Consider the following 21,732-nt stretch of genomic DNA (forward strand, 5'->3'; position numbering starts at 1 on the left):
GGCAGTTTATATTTCTTTTCAGAACTATTCGGTTTACCTGTCCATTACTGACTAGCTGATTATTATTTTTTTTTTGAGTTTTAAAAATGTTTAGATACCCTTGGCAGTGGTGGCACACTCAGGAGGCAGAGGCAGAAGGATCTGAGTTCAAGGTCAGTCTCATCTAGTTCCAGGACAGTTAGAACTGCAGTGTTATGGGATAATCTTTTTGTACACTGTGAAGATGTATCTCTGTTAAGGCACCTTCCGATTAGTTTAATAAAAAGCTGAATGGCCAATAGCAGTAGAGGATGAGCAGGACTTCCGGCAAGAGAGAAAAACTCACGGGAGGAATCTGAGGCTGGGGGGTTTGCCAGTGAGACATGGGGAAGTTGGATATACAGTATGAGTCATGTGGCAGAACGCAGATTAATATAAATAGGTTAACTTAAGGTATAAGAGCTAGTTGGGAACAAGCCTAAGCAAAGGCCAAAGTTTCATAATTAATAAGTCTCCATGTCATTATGGGAGCTGGCTGTCCAAAAAAAGTCCAACTACAATACAGAGAAACCCTGTCTTGAAAAATAAAACAAAAAAAGTTTAGATGCCAATGCTGTTAATGACTAGTAAGGTCTTTCACCCATTCTGTAGGCTCTCTTCACTGATAATTATTCCCCATGATGCCCAAACTTCATTCAGTGTAATTTCATTTGTCAATTCTTGATGGTTTCTTGGACTAGAATCCTATTCAGAAAGTTCTGTGTCTGTATCTTTAAGTGTTTTTCCTGTTTTCTTCTGGTAGTTTCGGGTCTTAATTTCAGGTTTCCTAGCACCAAGTGAAGATGCTATCTTTTCTCCAACATATTTCAGCATCTTTGTTGAAAGTCAGATGTTTGTAGCTCCATGGGTCTATTTCAGGGTCCTCAATTCTAGGTCACTGTTGGTCTCTGTTTTTGTGTCAGCACCATGTTGTTTTTGTTACTACTGCTTTGTAGTATAATTTGAGATCGTGTTGTGACACCTGTAGCATGCTTTTTGCTCAGGATTGCTTTGACAGCTTGAGGTCTTCTGTGCTTTCATATTAACCTTGGAGTTTGCCATTGGAATTTTGATTGAGATTATAGCAGTTCTGTAGATTGTTTCTGGCAATAGTCATTTTCCTTCTGCCAGTCAATGAATGTATTTTTTCCCATCTTCTAGTGACTTCAGTTTCTTCCTTTAGGGATACTGTTTTCACTGTAAAAGTCTCACACTTTGTATAGGTATACTTCTAGATTTTTCTTTTTCCTCTTCTGCAATTTTTCCTCCTTGAGACAGTGTTTGTCTAGTCCTGGAACTTGCTATGTAGACCAGGGTGGCCTCAAACATCCTGCCCTCTTCAATTGCTGGAATTAAAGGCATGCACCACTATGCTTGCCTGATTTTTTTCAACATGTTCATTGTCATTATATAGAAAAGCAACTGATGCTATCTTACAACTTTGATGAAAATGTTTATTTAGATCTAAGAGTTTTCTGGTGGTATCAGGGTCTTTTAAGAATAGGACCAGTCTGTAAATAGGGATAATTTGACATTTTCCTTTGCTGTGTGTACCCTCTATTTCTCTGGCTTAAGAATTCAAGGACTACAGTAGACAACAATGGAGATAATAGACATATTTTTCTTTTTAAAATTGTTATATTTATTTTGTGATGGCCCGTGCTTGTTATGGTGTGCCAATGGTCAGAGGACAACTCTCAAGAGTTAGTTCTATCCTTCTACCACATAGGTCCTAGGGATTTAACTCAGTTTCTCAGGCTCCATAGTAAGCATCTCTACCTGCTGAGCTAGCCCGATAACTAGTCAATGATTTCCTGTTCTTGAATTACAGGGAATGCTTTCAATTTTTCGCCATTAATATAGTATTTGTGATGTTTTCTGTATATAGTTTTTACTTTTAAATTTTTTATTATTTTCCATTTCCGTGTGTGATATGCAAGTGTGTGTACACAAGTTTGCACATGTAGGCACACATTTGAGTGGATGCAAGAACACATGGGTGCACATGCATGTAGAGATCCAAAGTTGATGTAAGGAATCATCTTCCATCACTCTTCTACCTTATTCATTGAGGCAGGACCTCTCAATCAAACTGAGTTCACTTATAATGCTAGTCTTACTAACTAGTAAGGAATCCCATCTTTACTTTCTGAGGCTAGAATTTTAAGTGGACCCAGATGTGCATGTGCACACACATCATTCCAAGGAATTTACATGAATTCCAGGGATCTGAACTCTAGTCCTCACACGTGTATGGTAAGTACTTTAACCATGGACCCATCTTCCTAACCCTTAGTTTTAAATTACATTTATTCTTTTTTGTGTGCATGTGTAGTCAGGAGACAACTTTCATGAGTTCTCTCTTTTGACTGGGTATATCCTGGGGGCTGAACTTATGTGGTCAAACTTGGAGGGAAATGCTGTTACCCGATGCTCTCTCTCTTACTATGGTAAGGTATGGTCTTTCTAGACATAGTCACTTCAGGACACTTGCCATGAAAGGGTTGAACTTTGTCAAATATATGTATCTGTTGAGGTGATCATGTGATTTCTGTCCCTGATTCTATTTGTGTACTAAGCTAATTTGCTGATTTGCTTATTTTGAATAATGCTTACATCTTTGGAATAAAACTAATTTGAGTGCCAGCAATAGTGGTTCACACCTTTAATCCTAACACTTAGGAAGAAAGGCAGACGGATCTCTGATTTCGAAGCCAGCCTGGTCTACAGCGTGAGTTCCAGGACAGTCAGAGCTACACAAAGAAATGGAACCCTGTCCTAAAAAAACCATAAACAAAACCAAACAAACAACTAGCTAACTTGATCATGTTGTAAGATGTTTTTAAGGTGGTACTAAACTCAGTTTTCAAATACTTTATTGGGAGAATTTGCATCTATGTCCATACAGGAAACAGGCACTAACACACTAACAGCTGTGAAGAAAGGTCAACAGGGAATGGATGAGAAAAGTGTCACATTGTCAGGAGTCATACTTAAATCTGACTGGGACAACAAAGTGTTGGAAAATAGTGAGTAGTAGAATATAATATAAAGGGCAGACGGGAGGTAGATATTACATAGGATTACATGAAAATATCCTAGGGACAAACTTTCCAGAGAGCAAGGACAAAGAATAACCTGAAGCCATGACACAAACAACCAAAGTGGCAATAAACTGAAAATAAAAAGCAATTGGAGCCAGGCAGTGGTGGCACAGGCCTTTAATCCCAGTACTTGAGAGGCAGAGGCAGGCAGATCTCTGTGAGTTGGAGGCCAGCCAAGAGCTAGTTCCAGGACAGACCCCAAAGTCTGTCTTGAAAAAAATTAGAGGCTACCTCAAAAATATCCATGAGGCAGAGGGCAGTGGCCTTGGGAACTAAAATCTAAGACCTTGCAAGGCTGTGTAAATGATTTGAAGTAATAAGGATTTTTATATTTATTTGGTACACATAAAAATGTTTACTCATTTACTCCTAATTAGAAGAAATATAATCATAGATCTATTCTGCCTTTTAGTTTTTCATTCTGTTACTGAAATTGCTAAATATTTCTACTAGATAGTGGGAATAAAGATAAGCTTCATACTAAATGTGAATGTATTCCCCAAATACCTTTAGAGAATCAAGCTTTTATAAATTCATTTTTATAAAAATATTTTAAATACAAAATACATCTCTAAACTCCAGCTTAAAAGTTCTAATAAATGTGTGGAATGTTTTTCTATGAAAATAAAGATAAAATAAACATATACTGATTAAAACATGCTTAATCTCAAGATGGCATAGCATCTAATCAGCTAAAAATCTTAAAAACTCCTTTGACCCCAGTAATTGCCAAACACTTTTAACAATATTACTGAACAATATAAGGCAAAACATTTATAGATGAACTCAATTCTGAATATAAAGGTAAGTTAAGGTAAAAAAAAAAAAAAACACCACAAAACCCTAAGCTAAAGGCACAAGAGTTAATACAATGGCTTAATGGACAAAGTGTAAGCTTAGTTCTTTCCTGTTCTGAGATAAAGGTCTCAGTGAGAGAGCTGTTGTTTCATTAAGCACTTACATGCCCAAGGTCCTTCTGACATATTATTTCATCCCCACCCCATAATACTGTTATTTAGTCTAGAACTGAAGAGAAATGATCTTGAGTTCCAAATGGGAAGCAAGTTGGCCATCTTCAAGTATGCCTTAGAAGGGGTACTCACTATCTTGATAGGACCTGATGCAATGAACCTGAGCCATGCACACACCTCTGTAACTCAGAAAGGAAGTCTGGATTCCTATGGGATAGATAAGTAATCCCTGACAAAAAGGTCCTTGAAGCAATATAAAACGCTTTCATTAGGAAGCAGTTGTGATAAAAGTCAGGATAGTGGTGTGACCTTCGAGCAAGGAGAAGATTTTGAAAAAGACAAGATTATAGCAATTTAAATACTAATGTTCATCTAGGCTGGGTGACCAGTGAATTCCCAAGATCTACCTGCTTCTTCTACCTCCAATGTTGTTATTAGACACAAATAGCCTTACCTCTGACTTCTTTACCTAAATACAACAGACTCAAACTCAGCTGCTCAAGCCTGTTTTTTCCCACTGAGCCATCTCTCAAGCCCCAAGTGCTAGTATCTTGTAACTAAGAAATTGTGTTTATAGACAGCATTTCTGTTAATACTTGGAAATACTCTCAATGATTTTATCTCAATATCCTAATTTAATATGACTTACAACTTAGTTTTTAGAAAAAAAGAAATAAAACAAATTACTGGCTTTGCTAGTTAAAAAACCCTAATGTTACAAAACTTTCAGATATACCTGTGCCTGAGAGTTTATGCCACAGCTTTTTGTTAGCATGCCATACATCATAAACCACATACACAAACCCATTCTTCTCTAATACCCAGAATTTATATATTGTATGGCAGCACATGACAGAAACACTTCTCTTGTGGCCATATATAAAAGCAAGTAATTTACAAATTCAATAATCCAAGAGACATTAGGAAAGATTTCATCTCCTTTGAAGATACTAAAGTACCCGGAACAAGGAAGAGTGCTGTATTAAAGCAAAGGGGTTAAAGGAGTTTGAATTTAGTAAGCAATTTAGTCACAAAGAATGGGGAAGGGAGGGTATTGGAAACCACTTCTTTTGTAGGCAATAGAAATTCCCTACAAAATATAAAGTTCTAGGGAATAATTTTATTACATTCATTTCACTTTTAAGTCTTAAGCTTTTAAAATAAGTAACATTTAAGACAATAAGACTCATAAAATTACTTACTCTTTGTACTCTCTCCCTCATTCTTAGAATCCATGAAATCACCTGAACGCATAGCACACATAATCTTCTGAGCAAGAGTAGAGAGGGGTGTCTCACAGAGATCAAAACCTACACATGCCTCATAATTTTCCATTTTCATAAAGTCCTAAATACAAGATAAGTACCCATATATTAATTTTAAGACTTTAAAAGGATTACATATATTTTCATTTAAAAGGTATTAATAACTACAGGAAACAGGTTTCGATTATCTAACACAAATAGGATGGAGAAAGAAGTGAGGCCTGTTGGTAAAACTGAATTAGGAAGCTGAGGCAGGAAGACATAGTTCAAGCCTGCCTAGGCTACAGAGCAAGTTCGAGGACAGCTGGGCAGATTAGTAAGACCCAGTCTCAAATATTTTTAAAGCTGTTTTATTTTTATTTTTTTTTAAAAGAAAACAAACTATCTTTTTTCATTTTACATACCAATCTCAGTTCCCTCTTGCTTGGTATGTATAAACCCTAGTCTTGCTTCCCAGCGCTACAAATCAAATCAAAACCAACCAGAGGCTCCTTTGAGAAACAAACATATACAGGCTGGAGAGATGGCTCAGTGGTTAAGAGCATTGCCTGCTCTTCCAAAGGTCCTGAGTTCAATTCCCGGCAACCACATGGTGGCTCACAACCATCTGTAAAGAGGTCTAGTGCCCCCTTCTGGCCTGCAGGCATACACACAGAGAGACTATTGTATATATAATAAATAAAATATTTTAAAAAAAGAGAAATAAACATATAAAAATAATTTCTAATTAACCAACTATGAGGTAAGCAGTTTAACTCCTCCTCAGTTCTGAAAGCTGGCTGCTATTTTCAAGCATATAACTCTGCAATACGGTAATTAAACCTGACCTCGGTCATCAAGGTAGACAAATAACCTGCCACTTTGGGACTGACAAGTCTCTATTGGTCCACCGGCTGAGTAGGTGAAGGTTTAGTGGGTGGTACAGATTAATTATCTGCTTCCTAGCTAAATTATCTGGCACCCACCGGGAAAGCAGTTAACCGTTTCCCACATTATTTGAGAAAAGAAGAATTTAAACGCCTTATCTCTGGACATTAAAATGAACAGCTGACAGTTAAATTGTTTTGGGAGGGGTTGTTTTGTTTTTGAGACAGGGTTTCTGTTTAACAGCTCTGGCTGTCCTAGAATTTTATTTGTAGACCAGGCTGGCCTTGAACTCAGAGATCCACCTGCCTCTGCCTCCCAAGTGCTGGTATTAAGAGTCAGACTGGCCTTACAGTTAAATCTTATGATAAAATTTAATGTTTTTTTTAACTATATTAGGCTCACCTAACAAAAATAAATTTATGTAACATGATACAATAACTGACAGAAATGCATTTGCTTGATAGATTGTAAAAATACAGTGCATGGCCACTTTCTATCTATAGTTATATCCTGAAAATATCCATAAAACTATGTGAACCATAAAACAAAGGTAAAGAATATTCTTAGAGGTATTTCCTATAGCTGAACTTAAAATATTTATTATTTGACACAGACATATCATAAAATGAACTCTTTGGGAGCTTTTGATAAAATAACCGATAGGAAATTTCGTGCGGTGGTATACACTCATAATCCCAGCACAGTCAAGTCAGGATCATAAACTGAAGACCAATATAGGCGAAAAGATTTAAGACCTTACCTTAAAAACAAAACAAAATGAATCTATAAAAAGAAAAAAATCCAACTAAAAAGCCACTTCAAATCTTAAATAATTGTCCAACATTTTCTAAGTGATTTAAATATATATCATAAATCCTTTAAGCAACCATTTGTATATAATTTTGAAACTTATATTTCAAATTTCATTATTTATGCTATAATCACAGTGGTTAAAGCTCTAGTACAGCCACCAGAACCCAGCCCCTAAAACAGAAATGCTCAAAATTTGTGATACAAGCAGACACATTTAAACTTCCAAAAATTACAACAGAAAATTAGGGGAAAATACTTCAGCAGAATTTTACTTTAGTCAAACACAAGACTTGGCTATTGAATATACAATAATATTACTTTACCGACAAAGGATAAAATTCCAAACCGCAATGAAACTACACATAGTATGGAAATCTATGTACCTGCTAAAAAAGGTCAAGTATGTAGCATACATACACTAAACAAAGGTAGAACACATCCTAGGTGGGAGGTTTCAGAGTCCATGACATACAACTTAAAACTTTACTTCTGAAAAAAAAACTTTACTCCTGTCATTTTTTAAAATTATTTTCAGATCACAGTTGACCTCAGATAACAGAAACCTTAAAAAACAAAACCCCAAATTCTACAAAATTTTGAAATACCCAACAGCAGAAAATGCCAATTTAAGGAAATTTAGTTATACTTAAAACATTTGTATACCATGTTTTTTTCCTGCAAGTAAAAATTTGACAAGATAAAGTGGCACCAAGCAAACAGTGATGAGAAGTACTTGGTAGTATGCCTGATGTGAGTTCAAGTCCAGTCTGGTCAGCCAGTCAATGTTTATACAACCTCAAAACCAATGTCACAAACTGAACATCCCTTAACTTAAATGAGTGGAACTAAAGTGCTTCAGATATTTTAATTTTTGTATACAATTATAAATTTTAGAGATAGAAATGAAGTCAAAATGTGAAATTCATTCATATTTCAGACAAAATTTTATACAACTAAGACTGAAGGTAGCTTTATAACTTAGTGTATGTATTTTATGACTGACAAGCCATGAAAGATCAGATGTAGAATTTTTCATTTGAGAAACATTCCAGTTGCTTAAAAATACAGGTTCAAATTTTGGAGTATTTAAAATTTTCATATTAGGGAAGTTCAACTTGACATTGAATCTATTCAAATAAAATGTTCTGTTGATCTTAAATTTATAACCCTAGTAGCACTGAGGCTGATGACGTGGGTTAATCTCTGCTACCAAGACTGACGACCTGATTTCCATTCCCAGAGCTCTTGTGGTAGAAGAGTAACACAACTCCTGCAAGACGCTCTCACCTCCACACATGCGACATGGTACACACTAATTACTGTACACGACTGCACATATACCCATCCCTCCCCACACACTAAGTAAATGTCAAAAGAAAAATTAGTAGTGTTTATTAGAAATAGCATCCTAATAGTTAAAAATTAAAACACAGCAGGCATAGTAAAGATTCAGTTTTAGAAATCTTCAGTCTTTAAGATCAGGTCTTAATCTTTGACTGGTTTTCTAAATTTTCCACAACATCTTTTAGATAGTCTGCATCTTTGAAAAAATATACATATAATTCTCTTTCCACTTGATGCAATTTATTAGTTGCCAAAAGTTTTCTTTTTGTCTTCACATCAGCAAGAATATCCGTAAGGAGATGATTTAGTTTATTCAACTTAGATTCAACTCGATGAACATGTTCCATTAACTCCTGAAAAGGGGAGAAAAAAAACCCTTTATTTCAAGAACTTTATCACTAACACCAACTAGAAATTTAAAAGGAAATTCTAAAATTTAAAAGGAAATTCTATTAAATGAAAAACTTCTCATAATCACAATAAAAAGCCCTGTTAGGCTGGAGTGATGACACAGACTCTTAATATAAACACCTGGGAGACAGAGGCAGGACGATCTCTTAGTTCTAGGATAGCCTGATCTGCACAGTTAATTCCAAACCAGCCAGGCCTACATAGTGAGATCCTATCTTTAAACAAAGAACTAGAGAAAAACAAAAAGAGGGCTGAACAGATGGCTCAGTGGACAAAGGCACTTGTTATCAAGCCTGATGACCCAAGTTTGATCCCCCAAATCCACGTTTGAAGTAAAGAGTAGACTCCCAATTGTCCTCTGATCGACAGGTGTGTGAGCCTTCACACACAAAAATAAATAAATGTAATAAAAAATTTAAAAAGAAAAAAAAAACAACACTTAACAGGCTGGGCATGGATGGTGCTCATGTTTACAATACCAACAGTAGGAAAGGAAGGCTGGATTGCTCTAAATTTGAGGCCAAACTGGGATACACAGTTTTTTTCAGATCATAACATTCTGAAACAAAGATGCATTTTATCATGGAGGCCATTATGTGGTGGTTTCTGATGGCCTAGTACACAGACCTGTAAGCCCACCACTTGGAGGCAAAGTAAAGACTGTTACATGTCTATGTAGCAAGTTCTAGTCCAACAAGGGCTATGTGGTGAGATTCTGTTTGGAACCAAACAGTTTTCCTTAATATTCTTGATGTAGAAAAATGTGTCAATTATGAATCACAGAACAATTCAGAGCAATTAGGAATTAACCATGAGGCTTTATAAATATTCTACTCAGTTTAACTGGCTTATTTTTTCCCCTTTAAAATATACTCAAGAGTAACACAGTGATGGACTAGAGAGGCACTTCAGTAGACAATGACATCTACAGCCAAGCCTGACAACCATAGTTCAATCCTTGGAAAGATATGGTAGAAAGAAGAGAACCAATTACTATAAATGGTCCCGATTTCCACCTGTGCATCATGACACTCTCACATAACACACAAATAAATGCGATTTTAAAAAAGAATATGCTGACAATGGCACGGGGTTTTGACCCTACTTCATGTTCTGGCTTTGTGGGAGCCTAGCCAGTTTGGATGTTCACCTTCCTAGACATGGACGGAGGGGGACAGACCTTGAACTTTCCACAGGGCAGGGAACCCTGACTGCTCTATGGACTGGAGAGGGAGGGGGAGAGGAGTTTGGGGGAGCGGGAGAAGGGTGGGAGGAGGGGGAGGGAAATGGGAGGCTGGGAGGAGGCGGATACTTTTTTTTCCTTTTCTCAATAAAAAATAAAAATTAAAAAAAAATTTAAAAAAAAAAGAATATGCTGAAAAAATGTCTACTAACATCTAAAAGACCAGTCACTGGGAAACATGTTTAAAACAAAAAAGTTGGGGAATTCCATTAGAAGAAGCATGTACCAATAAGTACACAAAGAGATTTTAAAACAGACGAGCAATCCTCTCTTTGCTGAAATAACAAGTTTTCTTCCCTAATACAAAATCATATCATTTTTATAGTGGCTGAAAACTTTACTTTCAAATTATGTACACAACATTCAAAATTACCTGAATACGTATTAGTAGTTACAAAAAAACCATAAGGTTTTGTATGGTGGCATATGCCTATAATCCTAGAACCTGGGAGATTGTGAGTTGGAGACCGGCATAGGCTATACAACAAGACTCTGTACTCTAAATAAAAGCATTTATTTTCTTTTATAAGGAACATTATTTTATTTATTCATTTATTTAATTATTTTATTCATTCATTTACTTACTTACTTATTTTGGTTTTTCAAGACAGGGTTTTTCTGTGTAGCTTTGGAGCCTGTCCTGGCACTTGCTCTGTGAACCAGGCTGACCTCAAACTCACAGAGATCTGCCTGTCTCTGCCTACCGAGTGCTGGGATTAAAGGCATGTGCCACCACTGCCTGGCAGAACATTTTTAATGATTTTTTTTTTATTTGAATGAGTATTTTTGCTTGCATGTGTATATGTATACCACATGTGTGCCTGATACCCACAAAAGCCAAGGATGTCAGAACTCCCATTACCAGAGTTACAGATGGTTGTGAGCCACCATGTGGGTGCTAGGAATGAAACATGGGTCCTCTTACAAGAGCTAGCTCTCTGGCCCTTTACAATAAGCATATTTTTAACAGCATTTTAAACTTCTTAGGTAAACACTCACCTGATCACAGAGCAATAGCTGGTTCCCTCCGTGATACAAAGCATCACAAAGCATGTCCACATCATTATTCAGTTTGGACAGAAAGAAAAACTGTTCTTGAGTAGATACTGCCAATTGATCTTGTATTTGAGAAAGATCTTGTTTCAATTTCTCAGCCACTTCTTCCAAGCGTTCATGGGTTATAAACAATTCTTTTTTCTTATTGTCTCCATCTAAAAGTTGATAAAGCCTAAAATATAAAATTAAAGAGAAAAATGTTCATGTTAGCAGTTTTCAAAATTATAACCTACCATATTGGGTCATGGATAATGATAGCTAAGTAACAACTGAAAAGTAGTAATTTGTGTGTTTCTAATATTGATCAACTGAAACATCACAAATATAATACTATTTCAGAAGAGAAATACCTGAATTTGAGCATATGATACAACCCTGCCATCCCAGCACTCAGGAAGCTAAGGTAGGTGCATCATAGGCTCAAGGTTACAGAGCAAATTCAAGGCCAGCAAGATACTATCTCAAAAAGATAAATAATTCTTTAAAAGAAATATCTAAATTTCCAGTTTCTCCATCTTTCCTATTTTAGACACAAACTTCACTTTTATTAGTTTACTTCAAAGCAAGCTTCAGTGATCCATCCCAAGAAAACATTTCTTTTATAGAATACATCTATGACATAGCAGCAGCAAAAATGACCAACAAATGCCTATTGGACAAGATTGTGGTGGGATTAAAAGAGAAAAACTAAAAACGTAAATATTGTAAAAGGTAAACAATTAAGAGCTATATAAATAGCCATTAACAACAAACTTCCTACTTTAATTTGTTCAGTATTTTGTTTGGTAAAAATCCTGATAATTGCTGGGCAGTGGTGGTACCACCACTGGTATTAAATTGGGAGGCAGAGGTGTGTGGATCTTTGTGAGTTCAAGGCCAGACTGGTCTACAGAGCAAGTTCCGGGACAGGTTCCAAAAAGCTACACAGAAAAACCCTATCTTGAAAAACAAAACAAACAAAAACAAAAACAAAACAAAACCAAAAAAACCCTGATAATTAATAAGACCATTTCACTTAACGGCAGAAAAATCCATCAGCCTATAAGTAAGACAAAAGAAAAATCTAAAGCAACATGTCACACCTGCCTTATAAAAAGACATTATATCTTTTACTTATACATATACCAACATGTAGCTTCCTCCCTTCACACACCCAAATCTTAACAGACTATAAAGGTGGTTGAAATCCAAAGTTGCCAATTACAGTCTGGAGAATATAACCACACAATTACACACTAGCACGTTTACACGGACTATGATGTTGATGGCAAACCCTAAAATTAAAACAATGAGGCAACCCTAAGTCATTCATTTTACTAATAAACAAAATGATTTAATGTATATTATTCTAATCCTGCAGAAAAATGAAGAATAGGATACAAATTATGTGTTTGTGTGTTTGTACATGTGCACAGGGAGGCCAGGGGTTGATGTTGGGACTCTTCCTCAAATACTCTGTCTCATTTTTTTACCAAAGTCTCTCACAAACCTGAGTTCACTTATTCAGTGAAACTGGCTGGCCAGCAAGCACTTTCTCCTCTACCTCTCCAGTGTAGAGATGACAGGAGTGTGCCACTGCAACTGGCTTTTTTATGTAATTTCTGGGATCAAATTCAGGTTAAGTTTGTACACAAGTACTTCAGTGACTGAACTATCTCCCTAGCTGTCTCCCTGCCAATCCTTTCTTTCTTTAAAATACAAAGTCTCATTGTGCAACTCAGGCTGCCCTAGAATTCTTGCTATGTAGCCCAAGCTGACCTCAAATTCAAGATTCTCTTGTCCCAGCTTCCAAAAAGTTAAAATTAAGGTATAATCCCATCACTACACAGGATTTAAAACACAGGTGTTTGCTGAACATTCATTTTCTACAGTCCACGATGGCTTCAAACGTACTATCTTTCTACACCAGCCTGTTAGGTACTAGGATTACAGATATGAGTCACTACACCTTACAGAATACAGACTTTTGAAGTCTGTATTCTTTAGTCTTTTAATTTCAGTATCTTGGTATCATCAATTATTTAGATAACCAGGAAAGGCTAGCTTTCACTTTGAGTGCTCTACCTTACCAGACAGGGAATAAAGTCTTCCGCTCTATTACCACCTTCCCCAAACACAGTCAGTATTGTGTCCGGCAAAACCTATGATATAAAGCTGTATTCAAATGTCCTGTCCCAAATCTAAAATAAAGTAAATAATGGTGTCTAAGTGGGAGTAAATGTTTTATTAGTTTATTCCTACAACTCATTGACTTCAGCTCTAAAGTGGCTACATTCAGACCTAACATGAACAGAAAGGGAACCAAAATTGTTTAAGATAAAAGAAAAGCAGAAAGGCCAATCTAAGTACAAGTAATTTTTTAAACCTTTAAAAATTTCTGTTCAAATTCTCTAGTATCTTACACAAATAAAAATTATTAAGAAAGCAATGACATATGCATACCTATGAGTAGAATAATCTTTAGTGTTGATGGGAGTCCTGGAGTTTAACTGCTCAGATGCTGACGGATCCGTTAACGTTGCTAATTGCTGACAGAGCACCACGTTTCTTTGACTAAGTTGTCGAACCAAATTTTCAAGTTGCCGATATGTATCCCAATGTCTTCTCAACTCAATTTCATATGATAACTGTACAAGCTCAAATGATGCCTTCTGCTTTATCAACTGATTTAAAACTAACTCTTGTCTTGCTGTATAACAATCTTGTTTAGCAATCTGCAGATCAAAATCTCCCTTTACAACCGGCATGTTCAATAACTGGGCGTTCTCTTTTACTACAGCAGGCAAAATTTTGTCTTTCATATGAGTGATTTGTTCTTCAAGTTTTAGAATCTCACGGTTCAAGCTAGAAATTTTAGCATCCAAATTTTCTTTACCAACAGCCTACAAAAAGAAAGCAGTAACATTTTAAACTGTAGGTTTAAATTTTTATTTTAAAATTATTTTCACTTTTTTTGTTTTAAGTGGTCAGATAATATGCTCATTGAATAAAAAGTAACTTATTAGTATAATCCAAAACTAATTTTAAAAGGGAAGATATTGGACTAAGTCAAGAGAAAAACTTCAGTGCTTTCACATTAAATATGCATGCAGTAATAGCTAACTAGGAGATCTATTATCTTGATCATAACTTTATCGGCATATTAGTCATTGATAGCAAATGAAGATTTTAGTTTTTCTTAAAACTATCTCAATAGGTATTAGTGTATCAGCTGATTACAGCACACATTCTTTTATTATTTCAAATTTTCGTCTCTTGCAGTAACTAATTTAATGCAGGTATTCATTCCGATTCAGAAAAACCTACATTTTTATTCAATTATCTGATGATTATTAGGAAAGCAAGCTTCCAAAGAGTACAGATGAATAACTGTAATATATCTTCACATTCTCAATAAGAGGAATTCATTCCACTGAATCCTGTACTTTTGACTTCTCGTCAGAGAAATGAGGCAGAACACCCACAATCAAGCAAGTAGTCTCTCTTTTTTTTTTTTTTTGATTTTTCGAGACAGGGTTTCTCCATAGCTTTTGGTTCCTGTCTTGGAACTAGCTCTTGTAGACCAGGCTGGCCTCGAACTCATAGAGATCCGCCTGCCTCTGCCTCCCGAGTGCTGGGATTAAAGGCGTGCGCCACCACCGCCCGGCTAAGCAAGTAGTCTCTTTGACATATATCATAAAAGGAAACCCCAGTTTAGTCTATTTTTGAAATGACACAAATTTCAAGTTCATAGTGCAAATTAAGGCATTTTTGTTCAGAATTAACCAGGTAGTATGACTGAAGATAAAATTACTAAATTCTGGCAATATATTACTAAGTTCTGGTAATACGATTAATAATATTTTTGTATGAAATACACACTGTAAATAAGTACTGAGAAAACATAAAATTAAATTAAATTTCCCCTTTCTAAAGTAGTAGCAATATTAAACCTTATGTTTCTAACAATTACAATACAAATTCAATCTTATTTCTTATATTTACCTCATTGGTTAGGCTATGAAGATTCTCTTCTGCCCATTTTATACTTGACTTCATGCTCAAATTACTTGCTTTCAGGTATAAGATCTGTTGTTGGGCACAGATGTATGCTATCTGCAGCCTAGCCATCTCCAGTTGTCTCTCCCCAAGGATTTCTTCATTTTCACAAATAGATGGTGTTTGTATGTCTAAGAGTTGAAAATTTTCTTCATTTGAAGTTTCAACTACTTCATGTATACCCTGAAAGAACTGTTTTTTGGTATATAAGGTTAAGGCTGCTGTGCTTTGCTCCTCTTGGCTTATATATTTTTCCAAGGAAAGTTGAGATAAAAATACCATTGGATTTGTCCCTTGACCTAAATTAGAATTTCTGAAGAATATCATCAAATTATTAACTTCATCAGTAAGAACCTGAAGTTCATTACTGAGTTTAGTGTTCACAGCATCTAGGAATCCTTGACTTTGTTTTAGCTTCTTAGTAGCTTCCTCTTGTTTAGCATTTAATGCCAGAGATTTGTAACTAGTTTCAGAAGCCATTAACTGGTATTTATTCCGTCGCTGAATTTTTAAGTTATATAATTTCTGCAGCATTTGAACCTCATCTTCTAATTTCTGTATCTCTTTGTCATCCAGTGTAGGTGTCTTCAAATCAAAAGTTTTACAGGTTCTAAGAACTTCATCCAATGCCGTTCCTTCTAGGATGGGCTTGCCTGATCTTTGAAGAATGCTGAAAGCTTCCAATTCTTTTTCAGACAACACATTCTGTTCATTAACATTTCCACAAAACCATTTCAGAAATGACTGATCTTCACCAGCCTCAAACAGCCAGTCAAAATCTTCTCCGTTAAGAGTATCAGCTTTAGGATAACCAATTTTTTCCAATGTTTCCACAAACTCCTTTCCACAACTCATGGTTTAACTACCCTACCCCTGTTTCTTATATTTGATATGAATCTATGGGAACTGTCTTTAAGAACTAAGTTCAAACAGAAAAAAACATGTTTACACTAAGTCCATGGAAGAAGGGGGGAAATACAATCTATAGTGTCCTTTCCTAGAGGGGAAAAAAACAAGTGTTAGAGTACAAATAAGTCAAATGCACTTTAAATACAGATCATTTCATCAGATGCCATCAGGAAACTATTTAAATGAAAGGCAGATGCAAGTTCGTTATCTGATGAAAACAACAAAACACACTGCAACAGTAATGAAAACCCAATTAGTGAAAATATAACAATAAAAATCTTATTTTTCCAATGACGAAATTATTTAAAATGCACTATATTTTGTAAAATAATAGTTGTTTCCCCGTCGTTTCTAGTTTAGAAATAGAAATATGCCACTTTTTAAAAGATCAACTGAATATTTACATCAATCAGCATTCATCGGGTTCAAACGACTCAATCTCCAGACATAACCAGCCTAATGCAGAGAAAACCAGGGCAAACTGACAAGTTTCAAAGTAGCCAATCATTAAGCAAAAAGTATTATTTTCATCCAGCGCACAACGATCCAAGACTTCAGCAAACGAAGGTCAGTGGCAATGGCAGGCTGTAAAAATCTCGATACATTTGACACTCTGATAGCAAAATCTCTGGGTTAGTTTTTGTTTCTGGAGTAACCAGTTCCGGCACTTAGGATCCCTAATAAAACACACCCACAAAACCACAGAATTGCTGTTTTTAAAAGATGCATAAAGGGCCGGGCAGTGGTGGCGCACGCCTTTAATCCGAGCACTAGGGAGGCAGAGGCCGGAGGATCTCTGTGAGTTCTAGGCCAGCCTGGTCTATAAGAGCTAGTTCCATTTGAAATGGGAGGCTGGGAGGAGGTGGAAACTTGTTTTTTTTTTTCTTCCTTTTCTCAATAATAATAAAAAAAGAAAAGAAAAAAAAAGACTCTTACACAGAGAAACCCTGTCTTAAAAAACCAAAAGTAAAAAAAAAAAAAAAAAAAAAAAAAGCTAGTTCCAGGGCAGGTAGGGCTGTTACACTGAGAAACCCTGACTCGAAAAGCAAAACAAGCAAACAAAAAGATGCATAAAGGATAGGGACATATTTTGGGTTTAACGCTTGCCTAGTATGATTGAGGCCTTGGGTTTTATCCGCAGCACTCGGGAAAAAAAAAACAATTTACCAACCCCAGCCGGATGACTGGCCACGCAGCCTCAGCCCCGGCACGAAGCCTCAGCCTCCCGAGCACCTCTATCGGCTACCCGCTCCTCAAGCTGGCTGCAGGAGGGTAGCGGCGGCCCCGCCAACGCCGAACCGGAACCCCTCACCTCCGGCTACTCCAGCGGGCGCTGTCAGCGACCTCCAACCGCGCGCGTCGCAGTGCCTCACGGGAGTGCCGGGACGAGCATGCGCAGATAGCAACAGCGGTAATATCTGCGCAGGCGTGGTATCGCGGAGAGGCTGAGGAAGAACAGCTGACCTGCCCCACCCCTTACCTGCATGGAGCCAAGAGCCCGCTGATTGGCTCTCCTGCCCATTAACTCCGCCCCCAGCCCGCCGACCTTTCCCGTTAGGCTCAAGCGGAGCGGTTTCCTCGCTGAAGACTCCGCCCTCTCCCCGCCCCGCCCTGGAGTTGATGTTTGGGGTTCTTTGGGCTGAGCGCTGCACAGCGAGCCAGGCTTCTCTCGTTCAGTTAGGCCTCCTAGGCTAAGGATAGCTCTTAATCGTCGACACCTCTAGGAATCAGAAGCCTGAGGCCGAAAGATCCCTCCCCGCGGCACGGTGACCTAACGGGGTGCTAGCAACAGATCTCTTGCTGTGCAGGATTATTGGCTATAGATTCTTTTACAGTAGTTGTTTAGCAAAAGTTCTTAACTCCCAAGGCCTAGCTGACTTCCTCCACGATCCCATCTTCAAAATGTCAAACTGGAAAGCACGTAAGTTTGGAGTGCTGTGGAAGGAATGCATTCAACTCGAAAGTACAGACATTCTGAGGCTGCTAGGATAGCCACAGTCGTTCGATGGAAGGCAGGAAGCTGAAATACGGCTAAGTGAAGCAAGCCTGATGGTTTATGATCCCAGAAAACTGCCCTTTGGCATTGGTAACAACGTGTTTGTATGGGACGGCATTTGTTCGTTTTTTTACCAAACAAACTGCATTTGCAATTTACCAATCTCTTGTAAGATGACATATACATTTGCAAGGTGTAAGCTTTGATCATTAGAAAACAGTACTCCCCTCCTCCGGTCACAAATGAGGTGGTTTATCAAAGTTCTAGGCTAGCTGTTACTAGGTAGAATTCTTTCTGCATTGCCCCCCCCCAACTTATGTGTTAAGAGTTATTTATTTATTTATTTGAATAATGTTATGAGTGCTCTGTTTGCATGCATGCATGCCTTTATATCAGAAGAGGGCATCCTGTCATTGCTAGGGATTGATCTCAGAACCTCTGCAAGAGCACACAGTGCTCTTAACCGCTGAGCCGACTCTCCAACTCCCTGCTTGTTTGGTTTTTAAGACAAGGATTTCTGCATGGCCCAGACTGGGCTTCAATTCAAGATCCTCTTACTTTAGAATCCCCAAGTGCTGGGGTTATAGGTGTGAATTACGCTGCCCAGCTCTTAATGTTTTTAAGAGAGAAAAACTAACAATCTAGCAGATAATTAATTAGAGTTAAAGACATTTACTATTAATTCTTGTTTCACTTTTTAATCTTCCTTTTGAAAGCCAATAAAATCTCGGAGTAAATAAAATCAAACATTACTGGGGGAAAGTTCTCAGGATGGTGCCTAATCTGGAGTTAGGAAATCAGGGAACAGGCCCGGAAGGACCCCTGGTGTCAAGCTGGAGGTAGGGGCTCAGCAGGGAGCTGGTGTTGAGTGGGTTTTGGCCAGAGGAAGTGCAGGCAGTGCTTTTGGAAAATTTTGCTGAGGAGGCAAAGACCGAGAGAAAAAGAGCCAAATGACACAAGATGGGGGGGGGGGGGGGTGCAGGGCTGAGAGGGCTTTTTGGTTTGGTTTTGTTTTAAAATGGGAGGAACTTGGAGATATTTATAGATTGTGAGGAAGAACTCAGAGGAGACAAAATTAAAGATGGCAGAAAGACAAAAGGCCACTTTGCTCTGGATGAGGTCCCCCCAGAGCAGGAGGCACAACCCGGAACCCTGGAGACCTTCCAGGAAACCCACTTTTCTTAGTGACTCCTGGGCAGTTCCAGGCCCCCAACTCTCCATTTTGAGTTACTTATCACAGCTATTTGTTTGAAAGGTGTTTATGAGGCCATAAGAAGTCATAAGAATATAGAGATTAGAACAGGACCGGGACCCTGAGTACAAACGACAAACAAAACGGGGTTAATTATACAGCTCTGGGAAGTGTTCCGGGAATTGGATTGGAAATTTAAGAAGGCAAATATGTTAAACTTATTTCCAAGACAAGCTTGTTTTCTACTCAAAATCAGTTGTGGTTTTAATGGGGTCAAAAGGTAAGGGAAGCCAGGAGCTGATCTCGCCTAAGCAAGCCTGTGAGAATGTCACTGGTGAAACAAACCTAGCTGCAGCCCGGGAGTGGCAGTCTTTGCTGCTTGGCTTTTCTACTTCTTGGCTGAAGTTTTACTCTCCTGTCATCAATATTTAAAAAGTAGTGTATGCTTTAGATAGTATATTTTCAGGCAGTTTTAAAACTTCATATATAACTGTGATGTTAAAGGTTGATTTCAGATGCAGTTTAATGGAAGTGAAGAGACCTATTCTCCAAACATGGAGATGGGGCTGTTTGGAAGCAAGGGAGTGACCGCCTCAGACATGTATTAACTTGATTCTACATTTTTTTTTTCAAATACAAAAGGTCTGAGAAAGCTGGCACTGGACAACTCAGGAATGGGTAAAGGCAAGGGAACCCCAGGAGCTGGCAGAACCCTGGGGGCTGTCAGCCAATGAGATGTGGCCTGGCAGCTTCTTCCTATTGGTCTTGTTCTTCCAGAAGAAATCTGACTTTCCGCAGACCGTGGAGTTGGGAAGGGGAGATTTCTTCTCATTGTGTTTACACTCATGTGAGAAAGGTGAAAACTCAGTACCAAACTGAGGAGCATTTGAGTCAGCACCACCAGGAAGGGGTCACCATGGTGGTGGGTAGGGGCAGGCACCTTTGAAGCTGGAAGCTGATAACAAGAGGCCTGGTGGAGTTTAGGGGCCAGAGCAGTCCGGGACCTTAGGTAGGCTGAGAGGCTCATATCTGTTGAGGAAGACTGGGATGACAGCCACTGCAGCTCCCCTCCCAGGCCAGTGGTATAACTGGAAAAATCCAGAGCTCCTGTGCTCCAGCTGTCTAGCTCAAGGCTGGAAAAAGAAGCTATGCAATGTCCCGCTAGAGATTAGTCTATGAGTCCACCACCTAATTTATGCGGCCAGAATCTCAGCAACAATGTGACAGATAGGGACAAAGGACTCGGGGCTCACTTGCAGAGGAGACTGGGCTTGAACTAACCATGAGATCCAAAATGAGATGGTAAGGACAAAGGGCTAAGTTGAAGGTAGGCTGGGCTGAGGGAAAGGGCAGGAGCTAGCAGGCATTTAATTCTAGGGATGAAGGGAGGGAAGAACAGCAGGGCCATCTTGGAGTCACTCTGACTGCCAAGAAGGAAAGTGGGCAAGTGTTCAGATTCATGCAGGGGTCTCACATGGGGGCAAGCATGAAGATATATAGGGATGGTCCTGGTGAGGTGTCTGCTGGGACTGGGTATGCCAGAAAGCTATGGAAGGAGCCTTCTCCTGTGAGACTGACCCAGCACGACTATAGCAGGTGCTAATCATAGCAGGTGCTAATCATGCGAAGTATTTAGCACAGACCGTGGCGCCCACTGTCCCCAATAGAAAGTGGTAATGGGGTAGGCTCAAAATCACAGTATTTGGGATTTAAATGTCCGTATCGACATAAACATCCAAATTGTACCAATTCTGGGGTCTCAATTGTGTTCACATGAGAAAACACCTTTTCTGAGTAACCTTCAACTGCCTCAAAGGCTGCCCAGTCCCACTCCTTCCCAAGAGAAGGCAGGGTGCACATATTCAAGAATCCAGAGCCCATTGTTGCCTGCTGGGAGGACTGATACCTTTCTAGCAGGTACCACTAGGCCATCCCCAATGTGTTCTACAGAGGGTTCGGTGTGGTGACATCTTGCTCTCTGGAAGTCCTGATCCATTCCCTCTATGGTGTTCAAGGTGGCAAATCCTTGAAGGAGGGAGGACAGCAGAGTCCCCAAAGACAAGGGCCAGGATTCCTGTGAATGGGCTGAAGCCTCCCTATAGGAGGTGGAATGTCAGGGACATTGTCCTGTTTCCCCATCCTGTGTGTTCTAACATCCACCCAGCTGCTTCTGTGAGGGCAGTTCAGAAGTCCAAGTCTGCATGCTAGCACCGAGCACAGCTGGCCACACTTCCACCTCAGCACAGTAGGGACTGAGGGCAGAAGCTATGCCCGAGTCACTGTGAGAATAGTGGGATGGGCCCAGGGATTGGTCCTTGAAGGTGTAGCCGGAGGGAGACCCAACAACTTCCCTGCAGAGGGCACCTCATCAGCATAGCACCCATAAGGATTGAGCTGTCTTTGGACCCACAGTGTCCTAGTCCACAAAAGGGTAAAACTACAAGACCAGCAACAAGAACACCTGGCAGAGTAGGGTGTGTGGTCCTTCTACCCAGGTCTTCACGG

General features: G+C 38.7%; 2 protein-coding genes across 6 annotated transcripts in view; both read right to left on the reverse strand.

Moving 5' to 3' along the window:
- LOC121436483 (DNA polymerase nu-like) overlaps positions 1 to 5,993 on the reverse strand; it is a 137,837-nt gene extending 131,844 nt beyond the window's left edge. For all 3 annotated transcript variants that reach the window (XM_041636431.1, XM_041636432.1, XM_041636430.1), the window contains exon 1: positions 5,296 to 5,993. In XM_041636431.1, the coding sequence (XP_041492365.1) occupies positions 5,296 to 5,434 (139 nt within the window). In that variant the 5' untranslated portion in view covers positions 5,435 to 5,993. The remainder of the gene's footprint in view (positions 1 to 5,295) is intronic.
- A 1,690-nt stretch (positions 5,994 to 7,683) lies between these two features.
- On the reverse strand, positions 7,684 to 17,434 carry LOC121436484 (HAUS augmin-like complex subunit 3). 3 transcript variants are annotated; one of them, XM_041636433.1, is made up of 5 exons: positions 17,211 to 17,434; positions 15,077 to 16,127; positions 13,535 to 13,974; positions 11,036 to 11,264; positions 7,684 to 8,735 (listed from the first exon to the last, which is right to left on the reverse strand). In XM_041636433.1, the coding sequence occupies exons 2-5, from the start codon at positions 15,983 to 15,985 to the stop codon at positions 8,517 to 8,519; spliced, it is 1,797 nt and encodes a 598-aa protein (XP_041492367.1). In that variant the 5' UTR covers positions 15,986 to 16,127; positions 17,211 to 17,434; the 3' UTR covers positions 7,684 to 8,516. The 3 variants fall into 3 exon arrangements, with proteins under 3 accessions (XP_041492367.1, XP_041492368.1, XP_041492369.1); XM_041636434.1 differs by having other exon boundaries at positions 17,352 to 17,410; XM_041636435.1 differs by having other exon boundaries at positions 17,207 to 17,221.
- Positions 17,435 to 21,732: the final 4,298 nt, after the last annotated feature.

Source organism: Microtus oregoni, unplaced genomic scaffold (assembly GCF_018167655.1).
Source record: "Microtus oregoni isolate MIOR12 unplaced genomic scaffold, Mior012 000049F_ref0000343, whole genome shotgun sequence".
NCBI lineage: Eukaryota > Metazoa > Chordata > Mammalia > Rodentia > Cricetidae > Microtus > Microtus oregoni.